At 52.5% G+C, this 11,785-nt stretch overlaps 2 protein-coding genes across 10 annotated transcripts in view; one reads left to right on the forward strand and one right to left on the reverse strand.

The window, feature by feature from the left end:
• The window catches only part of ADAMTSL3 (ADAMTS like 3), a 372,820-nt gene extending 369,765 nt beyond the window's left edge, over nt 1-3,055 (reverse strand). For 7 of the 9 annotated variants that reach the window (XR_010404803.1, XR_010404802.1, XR_010404804.1 and 4 more), the window contains exons 1-2: nt 2,802-3,054; nt 1,265-1,365 (exon numbers count right to left, since the gene is read on the reverse strand). Coding sequence is in view for 6 of the 9 variants with exons in the window: in XM_064569800.1 (XP_064425870.1) it covers nt 1,265-1,333 (69 nt within the window). In the remaining 3 variants the exon portion in view is untranslated. Of the gene's footprint in view, nt 1-1,264; nt 1,366-2,801 lie in introns of all 9 variants that reach the window. The other 2 variants (XM_064569802.1, XM_064569803.1) reach the window with 1 other exon arrangement.
• A 1,368-nt stretch (nt 3,056-4,423) lies between these two features.
• Nucleotides 4,424-10,228, forward strand: LOC123862024 (large ribosomal subunit protein eL32-like). The gene is made up of 2 exons (XM_064569712.1): nt 4,424-4,580; nt 9,750-10,228. Exons 1-2 carry the CDS (start codon nt 4,424-4,426, stop codon nt 10,226-10,228), a joined length of 636 nt encoding a protein of 211 aa, XP_064425782.1.
• Nucleotides 10,229-11,785: the final 1,557 nt, after the last annotated feature.

Raw genomic sequence — 11,785 nt, forward strand, 5'->3', positions numbered from 1 at the left:
GCTCAGAAACACTGTGTCCAAGGGCGCCTGAGTGGCTCAGTTGGTTAGGCGACTGCCTTCGGCTCAGGTCATGATCCTGGAGTCCCTGGGTCGAGTCCCGCATCGGGCTCCCTGCTCGGCGGGGAGTCTGCTTCTCCCTCTGACCCTCCCCCCCTCTCATGTGCTCTCTCTCTCTCTCAAATAAATAAATAAAATCTTTAAAAAAAAAAAAAAAAAGAAACACTGTGTCCAAGAAAGTGAACTGAGAGGCAACCTGGTTAATCGATCCCAAGGTGTGGGTCTTTATTCAAGTGTGCATCCTCATTGAACAGACAGTAAAGCCCTTCTAGCCCATATGCCCAAGAAATTATGTCTGAAGAGAGGAGTTGCCTTGTTCTAATCCCACAAGGGGTTGTCCTGGGCTAGCAGCAGCCCTGAGGACACGACACTAAGATGTGCTCCGCCCCTTGAGACCGACCGAGGGCTACAAACTGCTTGGCTAAATCCAGGCTGCAAGCACCTTTGTCTGGCTTTCAGGGCTTTCAAAGCCGGGAGGTTTCATAGGAAATCTGGATGGTCCAGCTATCTTGAGAAATGAGAAGATACGGCAATCCGGGGCTTGGGTTCCCACTTGGCAATGACCAGCTGGAGGAGAGTGGAGGCTGCTCTAACCACATCCAGCACGTGCCATCCACTTTGCCGCTGTCTCCACCACTCCCTATTGTGTCTCTAGGGCAATACTATCTTCACTCCTTTATTTCAATCTGCCCTATCGGCAAATGAGGACGCAAGAGATGAGCTGCCCTCCACCCAGGCTAGTGGGAAAGACAGCAGTCTAAAGAAAGGACTGCAAAACAGTGTGATATGTGTTGACAGAAGTAAACTCAGAATACCTACTGAGTTACTTAGTGGCTGAGCTAAGGCCAGAAGCTGGGCTCGGCCCCATTCATTGTGTCCTGGCCTCTAGCAGCCTCACCTCTCCCGGGCACATGCAGACAGCCATTCTAGACTGAAAAGACAGGGTCCACCACATCCCCAAGCCACTGCTGGTACGTGGTATCCAAGGGGCATCCAGGCCCTGATCAGGACTCAGAGAGGGTCCAAGGGACTTGAATCATTCTTACAGCTAAAGCAACCAAAAATACCATTTGCTGGAGGTAAGAGAGAAAATCAGATTCTCTTTGGTATAGGATTAACACAAATCACACCACATCTTAGGTGATCTACAGTAATGCTCCTAAGCAAGCGGAGGGATGCCTGCCATTCTTCTTCTCCTCCATATTACCTGCAGGAGGGCAGAGTGCGTGAAGACCATCCATATCAGCAGCCACCAGGAGCTCTGCCAGGAAGCCATGGGGTCCAGCCTCCTGGGGATCTCTCTTGAGCCTACAAAAGAAGAAAAAGTTGGTTTCCAACCAGCTCTGCCACCAGTACCAGTACCCATGACTTAAGGGACCGATCAGAGGGAGGGATCCTGAGCCTCCCACAATGCCTTGAAAAGGCTTGTGTAGGTCCAGGATGGGGCTACCCACTACAGGATGTGGCTACCTACTACAGGGTACAGATGGGTCCACATCAAGGTCAGGAAGGCAGCTGGACCTGCCTCCCATGTGCAACCCACACCTCCAGCCCTTCAGAAGCTGAGACATCTCTGCACCAGCCACTTTCCAGCTCATGTGTCAGCCGCAGGGTGTGGCTACTGGCATCTGACTCAGGAAGCCAGCCTGGAGCCAAGGATTAGGGCACCTGCCAGCTTCTTCGACTTCAGGCAAAAATGAATCTAAGACCAACCAAGCCAGCCCAGAGAGGGGAAGGGACCTGCCTAAGGTCACACAGCAAGATGGTGACTGCTCTGGGACTGGAACGCACGTCTTCGGATAGTTCAAGGCTTTCCCCAGCAGATGACACCGCGTGCTGTCCGAACCCCAGACCTGCAGCCAGAGGGGTCTGAGAGCTGAGTCTGGGGAGGTTCAGAGGGCACAGCCTCAGCGCCCGCCCAACACAACCTCCCAAATTAGGTGAGGGCGAACCACTAGAGGCCCCCCTGCGCCCCGCAGGGCCGCGGGGGGTTTCTGCCGAGTTCTCCTGACAGTTTACAGGGAAATCAGTAGGAGTCGCGCCTGGAAAAGCCGAAGTCACACTCGCCTCTCGCTTCGCCTCGCGGGCGCCTTGGCGGAGCCGGTGTCCGGGGGCGGGTCGGTGGCTTCTCTCCATCTGGAGAAAGCATTAAGGGCCTGGCCTAATGCGATCCGCAAATGCGCTGCTGTTGCCGACCTGAGGCGGCGACTCCGGGCCGAAGGGAGGCGGCCGGTGCCGGGCCCCGGGCCCGCGCGTCCCCCTCGCCGGCTCGCCCCGGCCGCCCCGCCGCCCGGCGGTGGCTCCTCCTGCGCCCGCGCGTCCCCGGCGCCGTAGGCTCGCTCTGCCCGCGGGCGCGTGGCCGCGGCCCCCGGCGGGCGCTCCGGGCGCTCGAGACCCTCCGGCCAGGCGGCGGCACCTCCCGACGCTCACCGCTCCTGGCGGCTGTCGGTGCGTCTTCCGCCTGGGAAGCCCAGCCCCGAGAGCCCCCACTCTCCGGGGGTCCCCCCAGCGAGAGCGAGCCCCGCCCGCGGAGAGCCCCGCACGGCCTCCCCGAACGCTCCAGGACCCCACGGGGCGTGCGGCCCCGAGCTCTCCGAGCCGCGGCGGGGGGAGCGCCCGGCCCTGGAAGACCCCGGGACCGGCGGAGTAACCCCCTCCTGCTCCGCGGCCAATGCCCCGAGCCTCCCCCCCCCCCCCCGCGGGTCCAGCCTTCCCGGGCCCCCGCGCGGAGCTCCGACACCCACCTCGCGCCGTGGACGCTTCCGGGCCGTGCAGCCCGGGCGGCGCGGGCCCGGCGCGCGCGGCGGCGAGGCGGGCGGGAGCGGCCCCGTCAGCGCCTCGTGCGGAATCCGGGACCAGAACGTCCCCCGACGCCGGCCTCCAGCGCGCGGCGCCGCAGTCGCTGCCGCCGCCGCCGAGCAGTTAAATGGGGCTGGGAGCCGGGCCGCCCCGCCCCTCCCGCCCCCTCCGGGCGCCGAGCGCAGCGCTGGCGGGGGCCCGGCGGCGGAGGGCGCGCGCCGCCACCTGCACCGCCCGGCAAGTGCACGGCGCGCCCGGCCGCCCCGCGCCCGAGCCGGGGGCGCGGGCGCCCGAGGGGGGCGCGTGAGGGGCCGGGCGCGGGGCCTCGGCGACGGCGAGCCGCGGCTGGAACGCTCCTCCGCCCGCTTCCTGGAAGCCACTCCTCGCCCTGGGCCGGCCGCCAGGCGTGGTGCCAAGAGCCGGGCTTGCCGACGCCGCCACCGGCGGCAGGCGCGCTGGGGAGCGGCGGCCGCGGCCTCGCGAGCCAGCCCGGGGCGCCCCGCCTCGGTCGGAGCCGGGAGGAGGGCTGCCGCCGCCCCCCGCCGCCCCGAGCCTCCAGCCGCCGCCCCCCGGGCCGGCGCAGCGGCCCCGCGGCGGGGGCCCCGGGCGCCCCGGCCCGTCCGGACCCGAGTGGAGCGCAGGGGCACCTCCAGGCCGGGCACCGGCAGCCCCTCCGTGGGAGCTGGGCTTGTTTGAGCTGCGCAAACAATGGCGTGCCGGGCCCGGGGTGAAGGGTGAAGGGGTGGCAAGGCCGGGCACAGGGACGACTTTCCTGGGGACTTCGGGAAGGGAAGAGAATTAAGACGCGATGTTTGTCCCTGGCTTGGGCCTCATCTCAGAGGTATAAAGGCGGGGGCCAGGGAATTGCTCAGAAAGGCTGCCCCCACCTTATGCCCCCACCGAAGTACGACCACGGGCATCATTTCCTGGGGTGCCGGTGTGTGCCAGCTAATCTTCACAACGCCCGATGGCGTTGGTTAGGATCATTATTCCCATTTCGCAGTGAGGAAGCTGAGGCCCAGGGGATAAATACCTTGCGCACAGTGAGTTGCAAAGCCCGGGATGAAGCCCGTCTGCTCTTCTCTCTAAAGTTCCTCTGCTGTTCATCCCCGAGGTTGCTCTCCTGCCTGTTCTGTAGTTGGTACATTCAGGTGGTGGTAGAGCAGAGGAGCTCGCCCTCCTCCCTCGTCTTACCTTCCTGGCCCTGGGGACTCCTCTGGCCAAGAGGAGGATCTCCAGACTGTCTCCCCACTCCATGTGAAATGGCTGGAATCTCATGGTAAAAATGAGCAGAGGATACGCAGTGTGCAGGAGGCAAAGAGCAGGATGCAGGGGAAGACTACTCAGTCCAGGGTCAGGAGCTCTGGGCAGAACCACAAAGAATGCACCTACCTACAGTTCTCCGTAGTTAACGTTCTTACAAAGTCAAGGGAACAATGAGGTTGTGAGTACTGAGCCTCTGAAATACAGAGTTAGGTCCCTGCCGGCCCCCGGTCACATCCGTCAACCAATCAAGACACAACTTCATTTTATCTGTGCTTCTCATTAAAACATACATTATCGCTTCATGGACGTTGAACCCACCCACAGCCACCAGCAGTACAACTCCTGCCCGAACGCACCATATCCGGCCGAGGATATGATTGCAAGCACTCCAGCACTGTTCTCCGGGGCCCTGTTAAACCGCGAAATCACCAACAAAGAAGACAAAAAGGTAGAAAGTGGTACTGCATAGACCCTAAAAGGACAACTTGCTTACAGTGTGAAAGCTGACGCCAGAAGGCAGAGGAGTGCCTCCCTGTTCCACCTTCGCTGGGAATGTGCGGAGCAGGCAATCCACAATTTCCTCCCCTTTGCCAACTGACCATGAACTGCGAGTATTGATTTGCGAATTCCAAATAAATCTTTGCAGGGAGGTGAATTCACAAACATGGAAGCTGCAAGTAATGAGGACCGACCGTAGGTGCTTCTCATATCAGGGTAACAGTAGGGGGATAACAACAACATTTCAGAACATCCATGGTGCACCAGGCACTGTTCCAGGCACTTCACACGAATTAGCTCAGTCATCGCACCAGCCTATGGGGGAGGCATTGTTTTTATTCCATTTTACAAATGAGGAGACTGATGTAGAAAGGTTGAATCGCATGTTCTTTGCAACTAGAATGTGCCAGTTCTCACGTCATTCATATTCTAAAACACCAGCCCTGATGTTTCATGGAGTCTATTGCAAGAAGCACATGAATATTCAAGATGAAATGGAGAATTCAAAGAGATATTATGCCCCGTGCAGCTGGGGTGAGCTGAGCTGCCCGCGCCCGCAGTTCAGGAAAGCACCAAGAAGGCCTCCGGAGCAGAAGGTATGCTGGGAACACTGGAGTCGCTCTGCTCCAGGTATTAATGCCCCCGCAGGACTTCCTGCCCCATTTTCCCCTGGGCACTCTTGATTCCAGAGCCAGCCTCCAGGGAGAGCCCCACATCAAGTGTGGAGGCCAGGCTGAACCTCTCTCTTCCACAGGCTACATCTCCGACCAGGCCTGCCCCTCAAGAAACAGTGGTCAGGAGTGAAAAAGAGAAGAGCAAACATTCCCAGCTCCCTGAGTGCAGTTCCGCCTTCCTGTTCCTCCAGCAGATCAAGCCATCCTGTTTGTGACTGCAGCACTGTGAGTTAGGGTGACAAAGAGCCATGAAGGGCAGACTCCACCTAGGGAGGACTGGTGGGACCTCACAGGCCCTGTCCCCAGATTCCCGCCTAACTACCCCCATTAGGACTCTGCTTCACCACTCTGCCCAAGTGTAGACCCAAAACCTTCCCTCAGTCACGCACCCACGCTCCCCTCCGCCGTGCACCCCCTCCACTCAGATCTGGCCAAAATGTTTAAACAAGACATTGCCAAAGAAATGGGAGAAGATTGGGGTGTGGGAAGAAGAGAAGAGAATGAACCCCCCAAAAGCCAGTCTGTTGGATTGGGCCACTGGGTGCAGAGATGCCCACCCAATCCATCTCCCCCCCAAGAGAATCCCCACCGCCTGAGGACAAGGGCAACATCATCAATCCTGAGTGGTCTAAGAAACCGAATTCCGCTTCCTCCCGAGGATCCATCTTCCTGAGTTCCGGTTTCCATTACCAGTCACAGGATCTGCTTCTTCCCTGGAAGAAGGGAATCCTCGGGGATCCCCACCTCTACTCCCAGCATAGCCTACTAACCCCGGCCAGATAGGCGGACAAGCACAACAATGCAACATTTGTGTGAGATGCATGCACGGGGGAAGTTACTATCAATGATGCTGGTGTGGGAGTAAGTGCATTTTACCCTAAGAGAGAGAGAGGACATCCCTCCTGGGCATCAGCCGAATTTGTTCTTGATACAGAATTGTTCTTTCAGCTTGCAGGACTTCTGAGATGGGTTTGAGAAACACACCCAGGAAGACGACATTGGAGGCTTGGAGAAAAGTATTTGGGAGCAAATGCTATAGAAGTTGCCGTTGACTATAATAGGCACCAATCATAGGCTGTCAGCCAAAGCCACCAGGAGATAAGAGACGGGGACTGCTAGGTGAGCACCGTGTCTGAGGGCTGTGGGGTTGTCAGGAGCGTGCTCTTACAGGAAAAAAATGAAAGGGAGTAGAGAGCAGGACAGGAAAGGGGGGAGAGCAGAGCAAGCCTGGGGCCCAGGTGCAGTCTCGCCTTTGCTTGATCCTTAGGGTCCCTGGAGTGGGAGCTTCACCACAGACTTGCCCAGTCTTAAGGCAACAGGCCTGGGTTGTGATATCCACGTGCCAGTCAGTCCTCGCCTCCCCTAGAGTTGGGTGGTGGCGCGACCTCCCAGGCAGCTCCCATAAACCAAAGACAGCGCTCCAGAGAAGCTCTCAGGCGTGAGCCCTTGGCAGCCGTGCTCTCTTCAGCCGGGGGACAGGTGCACCTGCCAATATTGGGGATCCGGACAGAGCTTCCACACTGACAGCATCGACTGCACATGATTTTTCAGGTCTCCTTAGCCCCATATGAGAAACATGCTCAGCTAGTGGTTATAGTTTTCCACCTGTCCAGGGTGGGGCCCCTCTTTGGAACAGAAATTTGCTTTATAAAATGTGTTCAAGTCTTCTGCCTCCTCGCAAAAAAAAAAAAAAAAAAAAAAAGCCCTTGGGAGGAGGGGTGACAGGAGGTGGTTCTACCTGGTGAGGGGCTCCGTGCTTTGGCACACCCTCATTCTTGGTGTCTCCTCTCATCCTGCACTGAGATCCCCAGAGAGCACCTGAGGGTGCCAGATTGGTGACTTCTCGGAGGGGCATGATTTCAAGGCAGGAGCTTAGGCATTAGGATTGCTGCAGCTCCAGAGCTCTGAGCCAATCAGAATCTCTGTCGGGAGGGTGGGGTTGGACAGACTTTTCTGGAAAGCTTCAAATCTTTAGGGGTGGGATAAGGAGGGCTAGAGTCCCCTAAAGTGTTGGAAACGAACAGAGCTGGGATCTGGTGACTTTCCATGACTCAAACCAAGGCTGGTTCCCACATGGCCTGTAGGACTAGGAAGGTACTGACCTGACTTGGTTTTGTGTGATCTTATGCTCTGATAATCACACACACACACACACTCACACACACACACAAGTCCAGATAGACTCTACTGTGGAACGGGAGCAAAATACAGATGTCCCAGGACAAATGGATTTGCTAGTACCTTGAACCATTTCACTCTGCCCCTGACAACCCTTGTCTTCCCCTCAGAGGCGCAAGGTGAGCGGGGAACACTGGAACTATTATCAGGAAACCCACTACTGAGGTCCAGGATTGGCCACAAATTGGGGGATTTGGGGCAAGTCACTTCACCTCTCTGGGCATCAGCTTTCCCTGCTACATTGCGGGCAATAGATCCTTCCAGGGTAATGTCCAAAATTGTTTTTATACTCTGCTCATATAATATAGCAGCAGCTTCCTAATCTACGACTCAACCACAGCAATCCCTGTGGCTCTAACCCCAACCTGAACAGAAAAGGCCTCTGAGCATTCACCTGACATCAGATTTAAGCATATTACGTCTCAGCAAACACTTGGGTCCCACTCAAACTTTTGTTTGCACATAGTTCCAACGTGTTTGTTCATCTGGCTTTCAAGAGTAAATTAGAGGTTCTAAATTTGAAAGGAAAAGAAAGTCTGCTAAGAAAAGGGATACTAACAACATAAAGTCACTATAGAAGAACAATAAAAGGCACAAGAGAAGTGGGAAAAAAAAAAAACCCACCATAGTCTGGGACAGTTTTATTCCCCTCAGAAGGCCTGAGAAAATCACTATGTGATGCCACAGTACTGTGTTCGTGTCCACGTTCATGTTCACGAATCCAGATGATTTATGAATGCATTTGTTAATCAGACTCTGCTTATGGATGTATCGAAGTACATGCTACATTTTAGAAAAACATTCACTCACAAAAGGGTTAAACTTAAGAAAAAGAAAACAAAACCAAGCACGATATGTTCCTTTACCTCTTCACTCTTAGCTTTCTGAAAAAAAATCGCATCTAGACCATCACCTCTGACAACTTTAGGAGACCAAGATTTTATTCTGGGATTGATCAATTTGCACAAAAAAGAACAGAGTGCAAAGTACTCTGTACACACTATTTTTTTTTGTACTCACTATTGTTTCAAATTGTGATAACAGTTTTCTTCCAGTTGTCAAGAAGAGCTTATTCCTTATGTCATATTGCATGTCACTTACCTTCCCCACAAAATGAGACCCGCCTGTTCAGTCAGCTTCCCCACATGTTCCTTACTCTGCCAGCTTGGCAATATTTGGGTTGGAAACACCTCTAAGGAATACTTGAAAAGTCTTTTTTCATATGTTAAGTTCAACAAAAAACATTTCTACGTATTAGGTTTGCAAAACACACTTACTTTGGGATGGTTTTGATAGCCCATTAGGCATTTTTTTAAAGGTTTTATTTATTTATTTGACAGAGAGAGAGACAGTGAGAGAGGGAACATAAGCAGGGGCAGAGGGAGAGGGAGAAGCAAACTCCCTGCTGAGCAGAGAGCTCTACTCGAGCCTCGATCCCAGGACCCTGAGATCATGACCTGAGCCAAAGGCAGACGTTTAGCCAACTGAGCCACCCAGGTGCCCCTCATTAGGCATTTTTATTCCTTCTTTACCAAGACGCAGGCAAAAATGTTCTAGAATGAGTGTGAAGAACCAATTTCCTTCAGATCCCACCATCCACAACTGGTCAGCTTCAGATCCAAAGAAAACTTCATTTCAATGCAGTGAAATGCCATATATATTAACTGCCAGTCTGCTTTGTGCCAGGCATGGGCTAGGTCCTGGGAACCCAATGGCATGATAAGATATTACTCCATCCCTGAAGGAGCAAATGAGATAGGGTATGAGAAATGTTCCCAGAGGTGTCAGACCAGGGAGCTATAAAAGAACTGGGTAGGATGGCAATTAATTCAGTAATGGGGGTGTTAGAGATTCTTAGGAGAAGTGATGTTTCAGTTGATAGCTAATGTTTACATACAGGCACAGGATCTTCTTGTTTAAAATAAAATCGGAAATCTACTCTCTTTCTCTACTTTTCTCCAATGAAAACCAATCTACTATCCCAAATAGGCATTTTGGAATAATAAAAATGCCTGGGGTGGGGGTCAGATCTAGGAAAGAATAAGTAAATTCATCACTTTTTTTTTTTTTGCTCTAGAACAAATCCTATCTGACCATATAACACACATGTGAGTTATGTGTGCATCTTAAGACTAATAAGGAATTGAGGGAACATTGTAGAGTATCTGCAGTAGACATATCCTAACGGGCCCCCCCAGTGATTCTGTCTCCTGGTATTCACACCACTGTGTAATCCCCTCCCCTTGAGTGTGGACAGGACCTGTGACTTACTTCTAGCAATAAAATATGACAAGGTCTCTCTTCCTCGGTGCTCCATACAGAGGTGGCAGCCATCTCCTGCTGGGCATCATGGCCACCTCAGTCCTCTGACGAAGCCCAAGATCATTAAAAAGAGGACCAAGAAGTTCATCCAGCACCAGTCAGATCCATATGTCAAAATTAAGCACAACTGGCAGAAACCCAAAGGCACTGACAATAGGGTACATAGAAGATTCAAGGGCCAGATCTTGATGCCCAACACTGGTTACAGGAGCAACAAGGAAACAGAGCACATGCCTCCCAGTGGCTTTCAGAAGTTCCTAATCCACAGCATCAAGGAGCTTGAAGTGCTGCTGGTGTGCAACAAATCTTACTGTGCAGAGTTTGCTCACAATGTCTCCCCCAAGAACCACAGAACCACTGTGGAAAGAGCAGCCCAGCTGGCCATCAGAGTCAGCAAGCCCAGTGCCAGGCTGTGCAGCAAAAAAAATGAATAGACAACTTGTGTGCCCATCATATTTGTGTTGATAAAACCATGAAACTACACACACACACAAAGGACCTGACAAAGGCAATGGGACAGCACTTTTTTATTATGTTATATAACATTGTAACTTCCCTCCTGCCAGGAGACTCCCTTGTTTGATATGATCAAGGGAGCCAATAATAGAGAGACCCATGTGGCAAGGCGCTAAGGACCTCCAGCAGAAAACCATCAAAAAAACTGAATTCTACCATCAACCACATGAACTTGGCAGTGCATCCTTCCTCAGTCAAGCCTCAGATGAGACCTCAGCCCTGGCCGACACTTTAACTGCAGTCTCGTGAAAGACCCTGAAACAGGGGATCCAGGTAAGCCCTGCCTAGATTTCTGAAATACAGAAGCTGCAAGATACGTGTATTGTTTTAGCCACCAGCTTTGTGATACTTTGTTACATAATAATAGATAATACAGTGTTGACAACTTTATTACAGTAAAAAAAAAAAAATAAAGAATTAAGGGGGTGCCTGGGTGGCTTAGTGGGTTAAGCGTCTGACTCTTGATTTCAGCTCAGGTCATGATCTCAGGGTTGTGAGATCAAGTCCCACGTTGGGCTGGGTGTTGAGCCTGTTTAAGATTCTCTCTGTCCCTCTCCCTCTGCTCCCCCTCCACCACTCATGCTCTCTCTCCCTCTCTTAAAAAAAAAAGAGAGAGAGAATTAAGAAATAGTTCATCTGTTACTTGTTCATCTCATTTCTCTTTTCCATATCAGCTGTGAAATGGGCTGGATATCACATCAGGTCCAGAACTAGAGATATGGATGCTCATTGACTTAGAACCAACCATCTAAACATAACTTCTTTTTATCACACAGGGAGATATGAAAATCTACATAAATAAACATTTTGATTTGATTTGAAAATCAAACTTAAAGGGATGTAACTTATCTCTCATTTTAAGGGTGCCAGTTAAAAGCTAGCTTCTAGAATACTGTTCCAGCTTTCAGAATCCTGAGAAAGAGGTTCTAGCCTAGCATTCCCATGCATTCCTCCACAAAAATAGGTCTGGGCAGGAATTATTCATGAAGAAGGTTTGGGTGTGGAGTAAGAATTCCAGACAAAAAGGAAAACGTGCAAAGGCCCAAGGATGAAAGTTCCAATTTAACAACCACATGCTTTTCAAATGTTTGGTGTGGCAGAGAAAATGTGGCACATTCGCCAAATCCCTTCTTATATGCCTCCTCCTTGGAGGCTACAATTCCCAGCTTTCTGGCAGAGCCATGTGACTTATTCTGGCCAATGAAATAAGAGTGGAATTGCTGTGTAACTCCTCCGAGTCAAGGCAATGGAAAGCTCCCGTGGCTTCTCCAGTCCCTTCCTTCCCCTTGGGCAGTTAACACAGATGCTGTGCATTAGCATGGTGAGCCACAAGTCAAAGGATCCTGGATTGCTGACCCATGAATTCATGGACGGATGGCTTGGAGAGTCATCCAACCTATGCTGGGATTTATATGAACAAGCAATTACCTTTTTTTTTTTTATTCTTATGTTAATCCCCTACATTACATCATTAG

This window comes from Mirounga angustirostris, unplaced genomic scaffold (genome assembly GCF_029215605.1).
Source record: "Mirounga angustirostris isolate CCGP_5_RB_7025 unplaced genomic scaffold, mMirAng1.0.hap1 SCAF_9, whole genome shotgun sequence".
Taxonomy (NCBI): domain Eukaryota; kingdom Metazoa; phylum Chordata; class Mammalia; order Carnivora; family Phocidae; genus Mirounga; species Mirounga angustirostris.

Excerpts from the sequence above, each read along its gene's own strand:
- LOC123862024 (XM_064569712.1), top strand. The coding sequence starts at position 4,424 with ATGGACGTTGAACCCACCCACAGCCACCAGCAGTACAACTCCTGCCCG. Across the intron at positions 4,581-9,749 it reads AGACAAAAAGGTAGAAAGTG|CAATAAAATATGACAAGGTC; the intron begins GTACTGCATAGA and ends ACTTACTTCTAG.